Source organism: Homalodisca vitripennis, chromosome 8 (genome assembly GCF_021130785.1).
Source record: "Homalodisca vitripennis isolate AUS2020 chromosome 8, UT_GWSS_2.1, whole genome shotgun sequence".
In the NCBI taxonomy this organism is placed as follows: Eukaryota; Metazoa; Arthropoda; class Insecta; order Hemiptera; family Cicadellidae; genus Homalodisca; species Homalodisca vitripennis.
This window is the reverse complement of record NC_060214.1, coordinates 57978469-57998623: the sequence shown is the minus strand read 5'-3', so window position 1 is coordinate 57998623 and position 20155 is coordinate 57978469. Positions and strand designations below refer to the sequence as shown.

The following is a 20155-nucleotide window of genomic DNA, read 5'->3' as shown; positions in this document are numbered from 1 at the left end:
CCGCAACTCACAACGCATCTTGACCAGGTGATATACCTGTACTTCCAAGATAGAGACAGCGCAGAGTCTGCAATCTAACCCGTTAATTTAAAAGATCTCCTTTAGGACAACCATTTATCTTTCAGTTCTGTAATCCACTATCTGAGACAGAAAACAACTTTTATTGATCCAATTTAGTGCCTTATAAAATTACCTTCTAACTGAAACAAAGTTTGTAGATTTAATTAAAACGAAATGGCTAGTTCTTAAATTAGCCAATTTAAAAATAAACCGAATGTCTAGAAATTACACCAAAACAGCATAATTTTCTCCAACGCACGTCTCCAATTGGTTCAGCACGCATTGCATTAGCATTGGAGGACCACACGGTATTATCCTGATGTCTTTCTCGGTGCAGGACTGCCTCCAAGACAGGTGTCAATATCAGATTTAATAGTTCTCATTATTAATGCTTTTGTGTTAAGCCCTCAATTACTTTTTTAAGATAGTTTCCGTTATCTTACCTCCATCTGGCTTGCCTAAATATCTGACTATTTGCTCTTCTAGGCTACAGGATTGCGGTTTAAAAACCCGTCCCTGAGTAAATATATCCCGTTATCAATGAGATAGTTTACACTACAAGAATACTATCTCATGGGATTTTGATCTACCCACACAATGCTCTCCCTGTAAGAAATTTACGCTAAACTAATCGTTTCAGCAGTTCCTAGAATGGACTCTCTAGAATTTCCGTATTACAGTAATGTAGAAGTGATTGTTACAAACAATTCACCTCACTTAACAGTGGTCTTATTCTCTAATCACTCATATAATGATATTTCTACTAGCAATTCTATAATTATACGAATAAAACACTCAAAATTTAAAAAATAAGCTAATTAATTTTCAAATAATATTGATCGATTTCTTAATTTCGTCATTTAATATTACTAGACAATGTTGCCTATCCATTGGCTAATTTTAAATTGCCTGGGAATAATGAGGAAGTTATATTCTTTAATAAGGGTAAAGTACTTTTCTCTCAATTTTAAGAATGAAGTTGAGAAAGTTAAGCTCGGAATGTAGCCTGGACGAGTGTGTAGAGAGTTTCCGGTATTGAAGTCACCCGCCGAGATACTGCGGCTCACTTCAAGTGAGCACCTTGAGGATCATGCCACAGGTTATCCATTAGAAGCAATCAACCATAATCTCTTGTAAGTCAAATCGTATCAAATAAGTCAAACTGCAACGTTTAGGAGCTTCTGAATTCCATCTCTTCAACTCCAAGATACACTTTTGGCAAAATTGGTGGTTAAATTATTTCCTTTTTACGATTACTTTGGATAAGAAGCTGAGAAACCTCACATTGCATAGTCATAAAAGGACCTTTGCACTTGGTTACGAAGTAACAGGATAACAGGATGGGTAAGGTGGGGGAAGGGACGCCCCATATCGAGATCCTATGAGGAGGGACAACAAGTACTATCTGTCATGTCACCTTGGAAGAAGGAGACATGATTCTCTGTTTCAGCATCTTCCAGTTAGGATGGGTAGGGGACAGAATTCCCACATGTCCAGGCTTGTAGCAGTTTTTACCACTCACTAAGAGAGCTCCAACCACTCCAATATTCATCCTCCAGACCTATCGATCCATCCTTGCACCCTAATATAGTATGTCGACATTTGCGGTTAGTGATGTCCCACTCCTGAACATCCATAGGGTTTCCCAGATGTAAAGAACCCATCGGTTTTTGCTGTATCCGGTGTAGTTCAACTTCGTATTAGCGAGACATAAGTGAACCTATCTTCTAGAGAAAGTTTATTTCTTTTGGTACGTAATAAAATATACAGTCGTGAGATGATTAATAGCTCCTAAAGCACAAGGACTCAGATATAAGTGTAAAACAATCCTGAGTATTTGTTACAAAGGAAGGTTTCGTATTTAGTCTTTTTTATTCTAAAATTTTACAATGGTACTAAAAAAGTAATTGTTTCCAAACTACTCGTTTCTTGAAAACCTCTCATCTCGTGGACGGCTCTTTTACACATTTTACATACGCATTTTGGAGTGAAGAGAAAGCTCAACTAACGACCAAGGCATGCCTTTGGATATCACTGGAGCATTCGCGGCTCTGCTACCGCTAGACTCCGCCGAGGAAGAGGGGAGGGGAGACCGCGTGTCGACGGACGGACGGACAGAAGTGGCCGGGATAGCTCGGCGCGCAGTCGTTTGTGTGTGCGCGTGTGTCAGTGAGATGAGCGCTACAACACAACAACATGGATAACAATAACAAACGCAAGGGATCATGGGACTCCAAAGTAAGTAATTGTTTTATATAAAAAAATAGTAATACTGTACTGCTTTTATCGTGTTATACAAATTCCTATTTTTTATATTTTTTTTTATTTTATTACAATATTTTGTAAATTTGTATTGATATGCTTGGTAACAGATTTCTAAAAAAAATTATTCATTATAAAATGTAGTACTTTTTAATTTAGTTTCTATTTGGCGTTTTCCACCAGTGCACAGTTTTACTCTGTGTTACATTTATGCAGGTACGAGTTTTTGAATTTTAAAATTTAATGTATACATTTATTTTACACCATTACTGTTGAATTAATGGATTTAAGTGTTATCAATTTTTATCTTTAATTTTTTAGAGAGTTTGTGTGTCCAGAATACAACAATATTTAGCGTAGCAAAATACAACAGTTTTTATTGAATGCAGAGATAATATGGAAGTGATAAACATTTTTACAATATTGAAAATAACATGTCTATGTATCTCGTAAATTATAGAAAGCCATGACTACTTTTAAGTTCATTTCTAACTAAAGATAATGAGAAATACGTCATAACTAAAAAATGTAAACATTACATTGATTGGTGGAAACTAATTTCCAACAAAAAATATCTTTACTATGAAGTAAAAATTGTTTGAAAGTTATTTATTATTTTTTAGGTTTCATTTAGTTTTAATTAAGTACAAGAATTACTAATTGTAACGAAGGACACGCCAATGGTTCCCATATTTAGGTGTGCATTGTTATTTTTCAGTTAATTTTAGTTTTACACTTCAAATTTTACACGACAATGGAGCTATTACGCTCTAATTGTTAAATTACTAACTGAAGTACACGTTTTACAGAGGCGAATTATTTTTGTTGCTGCATTTAATTTGACACTGCTACATTTTCCAACTATTTTTTTTTTCAAACAATTTTTAAACCAAAATCTAACATTAAATGTGTATTAAACGGCTCTATTACTTAACTTGTAAACCAATACTGGTTTTAGTATACACACAATACCCTGAATTACAGGTATATGAAAGCACAGATTATAAACTGTTGAACTATAAATTATTTTCTTTTTATAAATCTTATAAACCACAATCGTATTAACCATAGACTATTCAGAATCAGTGTACATGAAGTTTTCAATTAAAACGCTTTTAGTGAAACAATTTAGAAACATTGGACATAAGAATTATGAAGATCAAGTTAAGCCTTTAGGTCTTGAATTTCCTAGTAAATGGAAGGTTTCAGAAATCACTTGTGTAAATACCGTTATATTTTGCAAATACGTGTTACTTTGTTGCTCATTAAGAAATGGCCTTTTCTCTATAATCGGACTCCATTTGCCTATCAATTAAAACAATACCACTACTCAATAATGGAATGAAATGGTATTACACTTTAAAAATTATTGATAAATAAATATTTTCGGTTGTTTTTCACTGTACAACACTATTTCACATGACATTGATTTAAATTAATTAAAACTGTCATACTTAACGAGTGGCAAAAGTACATGTGGATTCAAAAAGTGCTCACTTCTGAAAATATTTTTCAAAGCTTTAAGAGACACCATAGAGGCTAAAGCAAGCTTTAAAAGCTTGTTCTAAAAGGTTTTTTTCACTATTAACACAGTCTGATTTAATCAAAATTTCTTATTGAAAAAAATTGGCAAAACTTTTAAATTTCATTGAAGTTATCAAATTTTGATATTGATAATGAATTTCAGAGCTTTACTGTATAGGTCGTGTGAGACTTATTTTCCTGGGTCAATTTGTTCGAAACTTGTTGATAGAATCGTAGGTTGATAATGTTTTGATCTATTACTATTTTGGTATAGAGCTCCAAACTTTATAATTATGTTTGATTTTCCGTACCTTCAAATTTCCATTGGAAGTCAATACATTTATAGTTTCACCTCTATTTTTCTCTTTAACTATTACCTCTAACTTACCTATATCATAACTATTTTGTGAAGTGCAATTTTAATTGGAGTTTTTATTAGACTCTATTAATTTCCTAGAGCAGTGAAATACAACAATTGAAGGGATTCAATGATGCAGCTTCTTATAATAATTACCATCATTAATCACTTGATGCTTAAGGTCATCTTATTATTAATTTAAGAGTAATAGAGGACGTCCTGTTAAAGCCACTGCAAACGGAAAAGCACATATTCTCTATAGGTTGTACAGTGGTTCTTACAAACACAAAATTAATCCACACCTTAATCCAAATCCAACAATGTTATAATATCAACTCGCCTTCGGCTCGCTGGGGGCTACGCCCCCAGGCCCCCATTTGGGTGTTGGCTAAATTCGGGGATAAGCGTAGTTCGGTGATTGGTTAAATTCAGACGTGAAGTTTCCAAATTTTATGTATCCGTTCTCGAGAATCTTACGGGTCGTAATGCTTCGCAAACGCTCAGCCAAAAGATGTGTGGTGTATAATATTAATCAATTGATGTGGTAGAAGAGTTAAGTTATGTGTTCGTGAAATTTGGAGACAAGAAGAATTTGGTTTTAACCAAAGTCAGAGGACGTATGTATACCATAGTTTAATTTTCCGGATTTACCCAAACTTTTGACTTTGAGGGCGTTTTGCGGCTTAACCGTTAGAGATACGACAAAAAGTGACTGAACCTTTCTTGTCGGAAATTTAATTTTGTCTATTGATTGTGCCCTCAGATTTGATCTACGACCTATGGTTTAGTCGGTACAACGCTTGGAATAAATGTCTGCACTGGTGGGGAAAAGAGAGATTTGGTGATTGGTAAAATTCGGACATGAGGTCATGCCAGGAAATTCCCTGGGGGGGTTTAATGTTACCGGGGGGGTTAACATTTCAGGAGGTTTAATGTACTCAGGAGCTTATCTGGTCATACCAGGAAATCCCGGGGGGGGTAATGTTACCGGGGGTTAAGACACCAGGGGGTTTAATTTACTCAGGAGGTTATCTGGTCATACTGGGAAATTCCAGAGGGGGGGTTTATTGTTACTGGGTGTTAACACACACGTGGTTCTCTTTTAGAGGTTGTTGTGTGTGTTAAAATAAATACATTCTCTATGTCACTATCTACTATTGGCGTTTAGCTAACGCTCAGCCAATTCCCTGGGGGGGGGGGTTGTAATCACTCGGTAACGTAGTAATAATTGTTAAATCCGGAACCAGAATGAATTGAACAAATCATAGTAGCAAAAAATCTAAAACAACCAAAATGTGCATTTTGTAAAAAAAACACGATAAATATTTTACCATTGAAAGCGATTTACAGGCTTACTAAAGGATATAAGACAAAAGGCTACTGGACCTTTTTTATAGATCTCATAGTTTTCTAGTTACTGAATGATAAAGATTTAAACTCCAATCAACGGATCGGCTGATACCGACTCCAGAAACAAGATTTATACGTATCAATCACAAAATAATTGCATTTAAACGCGTTTTGCGGTCGAACCATTGTAGATAGGTCAAAAAGTCACTGGACCTCTTTTGTAGATCACTTCATTTGCTAAATCAAACCCTTGTTTTATTTTGACTTCCGACCAACGGTTTTGCCGCTATCGACACCAAAAACAAAATGTTCACGTGAAAATTACATAAATTTTGCACATAATCACGTATTGCGGTCATACCGATAGAGATAGGGCAAAAAGTCACTGGACCTTTTCTGTAGATCACGTAATTTGCTAATTTAATGGGTCAATCAGATTTGAGCTACGACCTACCGTTCGGCCGCTATCGGGCTCGAAACATTATTTTTATCGAAAAAAATCTCTGGAATTTCAAATGTTCGAGCGTTTTGTCGCTTAACCATGGAAGATAGAGCAAAAAGTCATTAGACCTTTTTTGTAGTTCACTTCATTCCTGACCATGAAGTTTCCGTCAGATCCGAGCTAGCTCCAACGGTTCGCCCGCTATCGGGCTTACAAAAAATGCCTGCAGGGGTGAAGAATGCGCGATTTTTTGGGAATTTTTTTGAGGGGTTGAAAATGAAAAATTCTCACTTTTCGGGATTTTCCTGGTGGTTACACGTGGAAAGCTATCTGTGTACCAAATTTCAAGTCTCTAACTCATCTGGAAGTAGGTTAGAATTAGTATACGTGAGTGAGTGAGTGAGTCAGTCAGTCAGTCAGTTACACATGCGGTTGTATATATATTAGATTTCCACCACGGAATGTGAGAGTAACAAGCCGATTTTTGCACGATATGCGTACATTAGGATGTTCCGCGTAGTTACACCGAGAGCATAATCTGAGCCCACCAGGCGAAGAAAGCAGCGAGCGCAGCCAGTCGATTTTAGATAAGCAAATGATGCTGCCGACCTGCACCAGACACTTCTGTTGTTCCTGAGGCCCTTCGCCTTAGATTTTCCTCTACATCTTGAGACTTCCTAATGAAATTTAAATTCGTCGAGTTCATCAAAGTAACGTTTCGAAGATGAAGATATTTTCCAAAAACAATTCATCTTAAAATGCTTGTGGTACAGTTCGAGGACTTTAGCTGTGCGCGTGACCTGGAGTGTGGTGATGGGCGGGAGGGGTGGGTGGCGGGGTAGCATTATGCGCTGCGTCCCGAAAAACATTTCCTGTTGACTCATGGGTAAAACCCTCCTTTCAGGAATCGTATTGGCCCAAATAACTCATCGCACTCGCCATAATCAGTCTGTTTTGTGACAGTGCTGAGTGTAGCTTGTGCTTCGCTTTTTACCGATAATGTCTGTTGAGTTAAAGTCAAAAGCCCATTCATAGTCAGGCTCGCGAAATTGTGAGTAATGTTTATACATTTATGAAGGAAGAGGCAGACCATCAAACTGTTAAAATTCCGTTGTCAAAGGCTCGCCAAAGAACTGCCGCAGCAACTGGAGTGTCAGAGCGAGTTGTGACTAAAACAGTTAACTTAACAAGTTGAAGGTTAGTAACATGTGTGAGGCAAGTTTTACTACACCAAACAAAAAACTGTCAACGACGTAGAATAGTTGACCAATTTCCATGTTGAAGAACATCGAATACCGACTGCAAACTTTTGAGGGAGGCGCTAAGGGACAAAATATATTTCCAGGGTTGTGAGAAACGTTTTAGGTGGGTATTAAAGGACTGGAATTTACTTGGAGAAGGACGAAAAACAATAGGAAATTATTAATTGAAAAGCCAGAAATCCGAGAGAAGAGGATAACATACTTGAGAGCGTTGAAAAATTACAGGGAGTAAGGGTGCCCCATAATTTATTTAGACGAATCTTATATACTATCGTCTCACGTATCTAACCAAACTTGGTCAAATGGCTCAAATGAAGGGTTACACGTGCCGATTTCCAAGGGCGAGAGACTAATAATTATCCATGCGGATGGAGAGAAAGGGTTCTTGCCCAATGCTTTTACATGTTGGAAAGCAAGCAACCATAGTGGAGACTACCACGACAATGTGAATGGGGACATTTTTATGAAGTGGATAAAGGAAAAAGTGTTACCGAATTTAGAACCAAATTCAGTACTGGTAGTCGATAATGCACCCTACCATAACATACAAATTGATAAAGCTCCTACTTCAAAAAGTAGGAAGCAAGATTATGAAGTTGTGGCTTTCAAAAAACGGGGAATACCATTCTGCGACGATATCCTTTTATCCTGAACTCTACAAAACTTGTGCAGCTATATATAAACCAAGGCATGTCCGGTACGCCTTGGACGAAACTGTTCAACTACAGGGTCATGACATCTTACGACTTCCAACCTACCACCCAGACCTCAATCCCATTGAGTTAATTTGGGCCGAAGTCAACATCATGTGGTTATGAGAAATACATCTTTCACTATGTATCAAGCTAAAGGCTCCATGCGTAGACAAGATATCAAGTATGGGCGCAGAAGAGTGGTCAGTAAAGTGCAAGCACGTAGAGAAAATCGAAAGGGACTATGCAGCCGCAGAACCCCAGATTAAACAATATTATAGAATCCCTTATTATATCAGTTGGTTCGGATACAGACAGCAGTGACAGTGGCCCAGAAGAGGAGGGCAACTTGAGTGGAATTGAAGAACTCCAATGAAAAAAACAATCATTGTAAGTTACATTTGTTATTAGAAAATTATATTCTAGCATTTAAACTAATTAAATATTATTGAAGTGATTGTAAATTAAATAATAAGAGAATACCAAATAATAACAATAATAGGACTTATCCTTGTTTTTCAGTTGTTGTATTGTTGTTTGACGTGTTTTTGAAAATAACGTATGTGTGAATAATAATCGGCAAATCGAAATCGTGAGTTTAAAGTCGTTAAGAGATTCTTGCGCCTTCATTCTCAGCGGCTAGCACGTAAACGCAACCCGCCCACACAGGTAGAGTTCGTTTTTTGAAAGGGTAGTATTAGGGCTGCACGAGCACAGCTAAATTCCTCCAACTGTACAGAGTTGAAAAGGGTGTTTTACCCTGCGTGTAATTCCCTAAAAAGTGACATTAAACTATCTGTAAGGCTTCATTCTAAATTGATGCTATCTCTCTCAGACACCAATATACTATTTCTAGATACCATTTTAAGATCCGAAAAATCTCCAAAGCCTATCATTCTTGATATGGTAAAATGGCAAGGCCCCTTGTGCGCACTTTTCTCAAAATATTACTAGTTCATTATTGTACGAAAAAGCCTGTTTCGTTTAGAAGCAGGCTCTTTCAAACTGTAGACATTGAAATTTGAATCAAATAATTTAAAACAATAATCACTTAAATTTCATGATAATAAATTGTAGGTACTTATTCTTTGAAATACTGAATATAAAGCTTTTAATAATTCAAAAGCTTCGAAATAAGGCGCAACCTTGTTTTAATTGGCTTTTATTATATATTTTGTAAATTATGATGTAGCTCTAATGTAGCTCTTTAATTTAATAATTTAAAATTATTTATTTTATTAACTAAAATGTATAAACTCCCATTTTTAACTAACCGCCACTTTCATAGAAACATAATAACAGATTTTTATTATGACGTTGGATTTCTTGCTTGTAGTATTTAACGTGGCGGGGTACAAGATGGAGATTACCATTTGATAAGTTTGAGTTACCATATTGCAATTTTTAGTTCAAATTACCAAAAACAAATATATAAAAATTACGAAAATCTTACAGCCTTATTCACGTTTACATTTTATGAAACAAGAAAGAGTTGTCTTATTGCGTGAATCAGAGAGTGCCCGAATGCAATGTATTCATGTAAAACCTCATCAGTTTCAGTTTGTTTTGGAGTCGAACTTTTACTCCAATGGACACTCTTGCCTTCTATTAGTATGACGTAAATTCTTCTTTTTAAAACTGCACTCCCTTACTAGTTTGTTTATTAGTTGCAATTATATGTGCAAATCTAAATAGCCAAAGTCTGTAGCCTGTACATTTTCTTCTGCTTGGAAAAAATATTAAATATTTTTTTTTTAGTTCTGTAATTTTATTTAGCATGACTTCTGCCCAAAGTAGTATATCCTTTCCCAGAAAAATTCAAGACATTTGCAGATGATAAGTTATGGCGAAGATGAGTTATGTCTCATGAAAGAGGGAAATATGGAAAAAAGAGTGAAGGTAGCGAGATGACTTCATAAAATGTTGCGTAAAGAATATGAAGTGGCTGCCTAGTATACAGATGACTATGGATAGTGGAAGCGACTGCCTTGTTCTTGATCGCAATATTCCTACAAATTTACCGCTACGCCGAAACTCAGTAGCCTACAAAATATGCATTACAAACAAATTTAAGATACGTTCTTTTAACATTCATATTATGACTGTTAAAATAGGCCTATATTTTCACATTGGCTGAGCGTCGGTGAAGCCTATCACTAGGTGGTGATAAAGTTTTAATCCTCTCGGTTCGTCGGAATGGAAGCCATCGAGTGATGGACTTCTCTAACGCTCAGCCAATAGATTTATCGCATGAAATTGAAAAATAGCGACCATGACCATACCTTGGAATTAAGGCCAAGATGTAGTTTCATACACAAAAATACCTTCAGCTAGCATTTGTTAAATGTACTAAAACAATATTTTGGTCTTAGTAAGAAACATTTGTGTGTTATGTAATTTTTTATGCCTCTATCTCTTAAGATTATGTTTTCTAATCGATGTCCACAGTAAAAAGTCATATTTTATAATATGAAATACGATAATACTCTTACGATTCTTCCCGTCACAGCCTGAGTTAACACATAAAACAATAAAATATTATAAAATCTCAAATTATAATACTGCCTAATACCTCTTTATATCTACAAATAAATACTTTAATTCATCGTTGAACCTATATAATTTGTGATTCCAAAACTCTATAGTTTATTATTGAGGGTGGATGGTTCCAATGGATCATTTTCGAACCTTTTCAATCGTTATTTGTTACAACAAAAAAACACTAGGTTTAGTAGATTGTAATCTATCCTTCTTCTCAGGTGTCAATAAACAAACCGTGAGGTTAGCAAGGACAAATCAATAAATATGGCGATGAACCGGTCAAACTCAATTCTGGAAAAGGAACAAATTGTGAGTCAAAAATTCGAAGCACTAGAGAAGTTTTGTTTGGTACCGAAAAAAATGGATTACAATCTTTACTATGCTCGGTATATTTTAGAAAACACAAGATCCCTTGATGAAACTAATGTAAAAAAAACTATATTAATTTATATCATAGACACACAAAATATGATAATAAAGTAAAACTTTATTCTTAACTACCAAAATGAATTCATAATTCATAAAAGTTGATACCTCTAATATCTGCAACAAAACTGAGTTATTGACTACCGGATGGTTTTCATCCTTATTGCGTTCAAATAAATGCATCCAAACTTTAACTGGAAACAAGAAAAGTTTTACCTCAGTCAAACAGATTTAATTAATACGTTTCACCCAGTCTTCATTGTTTTCTTGCAGCGGGGAAATTAAAGTATTATGAATTCTCTAAGGGAGAAACATTTTTCTTTCAAACATAGTAAAATTTCTGGATAAAGCTGGGTTTCGTCGTCAGCGAGGTAGAAAAAGTCTTGTGAAATTGCTACCGAACCTGTTATACCCTGCGACATCTCAATTTTCCAGTCGTTAACCAGCGAGATTTCACGCGATTGTTGCTATTGTAATATTTTATGGAAACTTCCGACACAAGAATCTACTGAGCAAGATTTTAAATATGCAAAGGTCTGCTTGTTTTGACTATTTAACAATATCACTATTTAGTAATATAATTGTTTTAAAATATTTCTCATGTGCGTGAAATGATAGTTTTTAATTCTAATAAAATATATCCGAATAATATCATATATGAAAAAGTGACTTTGTTTTTTATTTTGGTTTCACGCATTGTACTATTCAGCCGATTGTACTGAAATATTACATGGACATTTGGTATGAATAGGTATATTCTTATTTCGAAAATACTTCTGGACCACATACCAGTTGTCTCTAAAACTGTGAAATATTAATTGTAAGAACCTTTAAAACGGTTCTGTGTGAACCTTTCCTTATAATATCTCAACTATATTTTTATTAATTAATGTAACCACTATTTTCTAATTTATAGTCTGAAAGCATAGAGCAACATTGATAATAACAACAATTTTTATTTCAATGTTTTCTACAACCTCTGTAAAGAACAGAGTAAGAAAATATCAAGATAAGCAAATTAAAAGTTTTGGTAAAAATACTTTTAGCAGTAAATGTTTAGCAATTATTAAGTATTAGATATAAAGACAAAGTTAATATCTAAGTTTTGCTATAAATTTAAAAACTGTTACAAAACCATCTTAGTTGTTTTTGACAGAAGTTGGCTTCTCAAATCTTCGTATGTGTATATATTTTCTTGATCTGGAAACAAGGTAAAATCAAAAAGTAATAAAAAAATCCAGAGTAAATTACAATGGCCATAATATACACTTTTTGATAGATTTTCTTAGTCGTGGCACAAGGGAAAGTTAAGATTGACGGGTGAAATATAATTCATTCGAACCACTAGTTCTGGTGCATGTGCGAAGCCTATGAGATTGCAAAAAAAGGCACGGGTCAATAATTACTAATCACATGTCAATAATTCCTTTTTTCCTCAAAAAATGTTAAAATTTTTATTATTTAACGAATTATACAATTGACTTTGACAATGAGGTATTTTTTGCGAGAGATTGAAGTATGTTTTGGTTAGTAACATCATGTCTAACTGGAAGCGTACCATTAGATCCTACCTTCGTTCCCTTACTTTTTTGTGCGTTAAATATATAGACGCCGTATTGACAAACACAGTTAACGTTTATCATGACGATCTCTACGTATTGGTTAAATGTAATGTATAACATTTATTGAACAATCGAAAATGTTATCTGAATCATTCAGATGACAATATATAAAACCGGAAAGATCCGACAAAGCAAAACCTATAATAGTTTCCTATTGTGGTTTTTATAATGTTGATTTAAACCAAGAGCAAGAGTTATTAGTAGTGTATGACTTTTATGTCATATTATTATAGTGCGAGAGCCTTGGGTTTGTCTATTAATATGTTGATCCAAATGATGCATGTAACTGTGAAAAGGTATCTGCATCAGTTAACTTACGATAAAGAAAATGCAATTATTTTTCATCTACCATATGAAACTCGTTATTGTTAAAATCATTCTATTTTCCTCACTTCGTCTACTACTGTTCCATGATTAAAAATACTAATTTCCATGAATAAAATATTGAAATTGTTGTTTACTTTTCTGTTAAATTTAGTACGAAACTATCATGTCGTGTCCTATTTTGTAAAACTGACAATAGATTGATATGAAATGTGACTTTGTTATTTTTATTTGATTTCCAACATTTTTTGGGTGGTTTGTGACTTAATGCTATGGAAGAAAATGGAAAATATGCCGTGAGCATAACAACCTTAATCAATAAATAGTTTTCATATTGGCTCGCAGTATTTTGAATTCCTCTCAGCGTCCACAAAATGAGCAGGGATTGGTTTAAGTTAGTCAATAGAGTTAGAGCTTGAAGCAGATAGCTTCGATCGTGGGACCCGAGAGTGTGCAGGATTGTTAGTAGCAGGAGGAATGTATGCGTGAGCGAATGAATATGGCCGTTCTTCTCGCTTTCGTTCACTTAACTCTTTTATTTATTTATCTGTCGTTTATATTTTGTAACTATAAATATTACAAGCATTTTTTTTTTCAAACAAGCGTGTTTTCTTAGTTCTAATAGAGTCCGATCCCCTTTTAAGCCTCTTTCTGTCTGCCCTCAGGGCCACTGTCCTGTGTGAGGATCCTATCAAGCGGAATAAGGGGGAAAGTCGATGTAGTACAAGGTCGATGGTACTGATAAAAAGTGCTATGGGCACAAACAATATTTGAAACTAAGCTATCTCTAACTAAAATCGGAAGGCCGACGTCAGGATCTCATGGCAATCGGCTCCCATAGAGATGGTGCTATTTAATTATTGTTATAGTATTAAAAGTAAGTAGTATTATAAGTTTTGTTATTGTTATGATGATGTTAGTTATCGAAATCTATTGGCTTATATACATTTTTTGTGTAACCGAAAGGTCCTTAAAAATAAATTTGCTTTTTATGGATTTATTTATAAATATATCCGACTACAGGGGCTTCAGAGTTACAATACTAATCTTAAAAGAGTATTTTTACTTGCTTTGTAACAAATATTTTTAAATCTATTTTTTTCTTATTTCGCAGTATGGTGTACACTTCCGTTTAAAAATAAATAATTTGTTTTAATATACATGCTTAAACATTTTTTCTATAAATAATGCTATTTTATGTGTAACATATTTATAAGGATAAATTCCTGTCATTTTTCAAACTAAGTTCAAGGTAAGTAAGAAAGGGCCTTAATTTCGCATGAAAAGGCTAGATCTTATTCATTTATTCATGAATTCTGTGGTTACAGCTGCCGTTCTCTCTAGACGAACGTATTTCTAGAGACATCTACTTTGAATTACAGCCTCAATAGAGTTTCATAACCAGCAAGTTTGTTAATCATGACATTAGACCTTCACAATAAGATGACGTCAACGAAGGAATTGGAGCAAGAATGAAAATCTTCCAATGTTACCACGATATTGACCGCTTCCGGTTCACACGACTTTTTGCGTGTGTACCACTTCCTCTTTCCAAACACCTACAGCCTCTTCAGTCTTCTGGTACATTCCTAATGATGACCCATGGTTACCGCGGCAACCCTATGGAGATTCCCCTAATCGCTAGAGATGTAAGACATGTTGGGCCTGGCTTGACCCCTACGCTAAGAAATCATACAGGAGTAAAGACAACTTTGATTGACTTCAAATTCTTTTTTTACTCAGAGCAAGGACCCCCCCCCCCCCCAGCTATCATAGTATCTGAGGCCACCCACATGGCTCATAAGATTTTAATTAGCAATTCTATCCCGGTGTTCATTCATATATCTCTTAAGTCTATTCCTCATTTTTTCCATCCAACATTTAAAAATTGACACAAATAAACAGAGACATTGGAGAATCCAAGAACCCTACAGGACGTAACGTAGTCTTATGACACGAAGCTGAGAAACCTCTCTTTACAAACAGACTTAAAAATAAATCAGTTATATAAAGACCTCTGCATTTGCTTCCAGAGTGACAGGATATTCAGGATGGATAAGGTTGGAGTTAGGGCCCGCCTCGTGTTAAGTACCCCAGAAAGGTCACCTAGGAAGAGGGAGGGCTATATCTGCACCAGCTTCTCTAAGCTGGCAGGAGTAGTAATTTTCTTTAAACCTCGCATTCTGGAAAAGGCCTAACATATATCCCGATCACCAATACGGTGACTGCAGAATGCCTTTAAAACTTAGGGAGCACCACAAACTCCAAAAGTGCAAACGTGATACTTTGCAGTAGACTAGACCTATTGATCCATCTTTCAACCCTGAACTTCGACTTTTTCGATTAATGACTAACATTCATAAAGTTCCTCAAATTTCAGTAACACATTATTTTTGCTGTATCCAGAGTAGGCTCAACTAATTGGAAGTTATAAACCAATCAGAAGTGAGTTTATGCCACACACTTTGTTATAAGGCATTGTACAATGTGTTTTCATAAAACACATTGTACAATTCATTGTCAGATTCATATCTGTTGTGAATACAACAGTATTCATTTCGTAAAGAAATTTGATTATTCTGCTATTTTCTTGTTGCCACCTTTCTTTCCTACAAAATTAATGTAGAAATGTTCGAAGTATTTGTACTTTAAATTTTCAAATTTTTATCTCAAAATCAATGGATTTTTCTCTTGGACAGAGGTGGAACCTAAATGTCAAAGTTCATCTGTTCCATCTGAATTACCGGACGGTTGGACAGATAGACAGATGGGCGAAAATTGACATGATTGTCGCATTAAGAATCTGTCCAGCATTTAATAAAAAATACTACATTTTATAATCCAACCATAAGTATTATCAGAATTGCAGCGGATAAAACTGACCATCTTCTATTGATTCATTTAAGTACCAGTTTAAGCTTACTTGTGAGACGAATAAGCGGAACATCTGGTAAGAAAGTCGAAAAGAAGAAAAGTCAGAGAGATCTGAAAAATTATCAGTTTTCCGTTAGTAATTGACTTCGGTTGAACAGTTGAGGTTTAATTTACGGTTGGCTGGACAGTTGCGATCAGAAGTACTTCTTATCAAAACCGATCTCAATGAAAGTTCTGCAGTCCTGCTTTTCTTCAGTGATGAGTAGACAAACGTTCCATGGTAATTAATTGTCAAGGTGAGCGTTACTCCAGTACAGTTCTTCAATTGCTTCTTTACAAGCAACGTTAACTGTGTTTTGTTCAACGTAACGGATTAGTCGCACTTTCCGCTGGTCGGTGAAAGATTCAAATCATCCTTCAGAAGAACAATGGAAAAAATATATATTTATTTCATGTGATTGCTGACTAAATCTAAAACGTTTGATGCATTTTCTAAGTTAAAAATATGAAGTTCATTCTGGTTTATAGAACTTAACATTGCACTGCTTAATTTAACTAAGCATTTATGTTTTTTGGGGGTAACTCAATCTTAATCCACACCCAATATCTGCCAATACCGCAGTCTAATTGGTAAGGCAGTTATCACATGATAACCGAGTCAAGCAACGTCGAGCGTGGCTGCTCTTTGGATGGGTGACTGACTGTCCAGCAGCTCAGGCCTTGTCAGTAGCCCGCCTGGACAGGTGGTTCAATTGGTCTCCAATTTAAATGTTGGTGGATGTTTCTTAGTTCTTAATCGTCTGGTAATATTAAACGTATTTTACCTCTTTTTTACCTTCTCGTGTGGCATAGTACTATACCAGTTGTGTCAAGACCATCTCCATCCGGATAACGATATTATTCCTAGTAATATCTAAGATTATCTCAACATCTCAATCCATCTCTAAGGGTATAAGACGATTGGTCACTATAAGTATTCCTGAAATCTTTACGGCCATTATAGGGATATCCATCCCTCCACTGTACTCCCTGGGGTAGGAAATATTACACACGCCAATTTTATATAACGCTGAACCACAATCAATTTGCACAACAATTTTTTTTTAATATTAACAGTTTAAATGCATTTTCCACATTTACAAGTTTTAAAAAATCAGCTTTGCATATTAAGGTAAATGTTAACAAAAGGCATTAGATTTAACACAATACAAAGTTATTGTCGGCCATTTAATGAACGATTTCCAAAATAATTTTAACTAAATTAAATTTTAGTGTTTCTGTATAAATCTCTAGTAGTTATGTGTAAAACATAGATGTACAGCCAATTTATAAGCAAGAAATCTTGGATAATACTTACTTTAATTTTTTTTTGTAACATTGGAGAGTTTAAAAAAATTTAAATTTTGTATTTAGAATATAATCCTATAAATACCCTCAAGCTTATCTTTTTACCATTCCTTTACACCCATTACGAAAATTCGTGGAAAACTGTGATTGCAATCAACTTATCTCTAAATCTCTGTAAGTATTAGGTACTGAGGTTTGTAACTAGTACCCGAGGCCACAAATGGTGTCTAAGAAGTAGTTTAAAAATTGCGTAATCAAACTGTTGAGCGTTGCGGAAAACTACACAAATCTTCACAACGGAGTTCGTCACATTGACGGGTTTTAGTATTAAAAAAAGAATTACACTGCCTAGTGTGTTTACTACGCCATGAATTTGTAAGATTGATTACAACAATACACGGAATTGTTTTAAGTCTAAGTTTGTCATCTTATAAACTACTGAATGCACTAAACTACTGAACTAATGAAATGTTACCTCACGTGCGGCAATGAAACTGGTTCACTCTCTGCCCTCAAGGTTCTATCCCAGCTGGCCATGAAAGTGTTAATAAGCTAGTAAATGTCAGAATTTACTCAAATAAACACCCTGAACGTTTGCAAGAACATTCATGTTTATTTTATGTTACTAATAACATCCTACAATTTGTACTCAATTCACTACATCCTAAAACTGTTCAAACGTAACCACAGTTTTACAAATTACTAACAATGGTATTTTGTAATATATTTCTGTTTTACAAGTGTTTTGCTCTTCCATATCGTATCTGTCAGTTTTTCCATAGCCTTTAACCCATTTACTGCTAATTTATACTGAGTGAGCCTGAGATGTTACAGTTATTTCGGAAAGTACTAGAAGAAATGCAATAGAATTCGCCAAAAATGTTAATGACTTTCATCGTTAGCACTCTGGCCTTTAAGTTAGAAGGTGTAAAATTTGTGGGACTTCCTAGATGCTCTATAAACAGTTTTACTTTCCGAATTCAGGCCTTAAACAATCAGGACATTAATTTTTTTTAACCGGTGATTTCAAAGATGATGTGTATAAGCATACGTTGTGTATTTTATTAGGATGATTGTGTATTTTATTCATGACATTTACTATTGCCTTAGAATACATTTTGGAAAGGATAATGTTTTATAAAATTAAACATGTTTTTAATAGTGTTTAGTACAAAAACACAAAGTTTTCATTCCCTGCCGACGATTTTTAAATACGAGTATATGTTATTGATATAAGGTATCGTTTGGAAATGATATTTGCCAACTTTTTCAGAATGTTTTATTATTTTTTATATTTAAAATAATTTATTTAGGTGCTCAAATTAATCTTGTTGTAGCATGGTTCTGTTAAGCTCTATAATTTTAAAATGTATGAAAAATTCTCAAAAATATTTATTTACGTAAATAAATGTTTGTTTCTTTAATCTATGTGTTCACCATTAAAATAATATGGAGTATCCAAAATAACAGAGTTTCAAAGGGTCTGACTAAACATAACGAAATTAAAAAGGCTACTTTGCGGTCCTTTCACCTTTTAACCCAAAAATCACTAGAGTTCCTCCTTGGGACAAGAGAAGATTAAAGATACTTTCTCTCAGGATTTATCGCAGAGACGAACAGACACCGACGCGATTTTAAAAAGGTCTGTCGAGTCCCTAATGATTCTTCGATTGATAAACTACAAGAAGTTTCTTGTTGGCTATGGAATAGTTGCAAGGTTCCGCTTTTAATTGGGTTGTTGCTGAGTTCTGACAGTAACTCCGATGACCTTCTCATGAACGCTGGCCTTTCGTCAACCGTGGGATCCTCCATCGGCGAGGTAGAGAGTGCACATTTGTACATGGACTAAATGGCAATTACTAATGGCAGGAGTCGAGCGAGGCTGGCTACTTTCTTTCACCTCGGGTATCATTGTACGGTCTAATGATAAACCAAGGATCATTTACAATGATAAATGGGCTCTTTTTGTCGAGATGAATTGCCGTGTCGTATTCAGTGTTAGATCTTTAGTGCCCAGCGCTGATTTATTTTTCATTTCCTTGCTTTTTATGCGAAGCTTCATAAAGAGTAAATAAGAGCAACAGTAATGAGAGTAATACCAATAAATACACTGATATTATAAATAGTACTGCACGTTTATTAAAGTTTCTAAAGTTAATAGCTAAGTCACTTTATATAGAAATTGATTACGGATTTGTTAATTTACATTACAGATTAAAACAACAAGAAATCCAGTGTTAAGGCTTTGGTAATCTGTTATGAATTATTTTAATCTGACACCATTTGGTTGAATTTTATTTATAAAGATCTGTATTAAAAATTATATCAAACATCATTTTAACCCCGAATGGAATATTTTTCCGAATTAAATATTAAATGAAACTTCACATTTGTGGGCATGGGACTAAAGCAAACACATACCTTTCCCAATGGTTGCCAATTATGGTTTTTTTTTACAATGTAACTTTTATAATAAAACTCAATGAGGAAAGTAATTTTATAAACGCAATTATTGCAGATTAGCATAGATCTTATCCTAGCATTTCTATTTTTAAACGCCTTTTTTATTACCGACGATCTAGTTCCCATTGCATTTTTTAAAGTATAGGGTAATATAATATGGTAAATTGAATAATAAGAAATAAATTATGTAATCACAAATACTGTCCAGAAGGATCATTAAAAACTTAAATTTAGCTTCAAAATACAATGATAAATTGAACTACGCAAGAAAGCAGTCAAAACTACAGAATGTTTTAAGAACGAACACCTTACTCCATAATATTTAAAGTAGACTAGTACTCATACGTTGTGGGCGTAGACATATTGAACCTCTACGCGGAACCGGGGCGAGGAAAGCTTTGCATTCTAATGGTTCAACATTCTGGATCCAAGGCTAACCCAGAAGCCTTGACCTTGAACTGTGACCTTGATCCGCGACCTAAATAATGACCCGAGCAGTCGCCGGTGCAGAGACAACGATTATAGCCAATCCTTCATCCTCCATTGTATTCTGTGACTATAAAGTTCAAGGGGCATAGAAGTAATAGGTCCAGAGATACCTGAGAAAA

The 20155-nt window shown here is 34.8% G+C and overlaps 1 protein-coding gene across 2 annotated transcripts in view; it reads left to right on the top strand.

The window, feature by feature from the left end:
- The first annotated feature begins 2138 nt into the window (after positions 1 to 2138).
- Positions 2139 to 20155, top strand: part of LOC124367624 (atrial natriuretic peptide-converting enzyme) — a 141207-nt gene continuing 123190 nt past the window's right edge. Inside the window, exon 1 of one of the 2 annotated variants that reach the window (XM_046824594.1) lies at positions 2139 to 2298. In XM_046824594.1, the coding sequence (XP_046680550.1) occupies positions 2257 to 2298 (42 nt within the window). In that variant the 5' untranslated portion in view covers positions 2139 to 2256. The remainder of the gene's footprint in view (positions 2299 to 20155) is intronic. The other variant, XM_046824595.1, reaches the window with a different exon arrangement.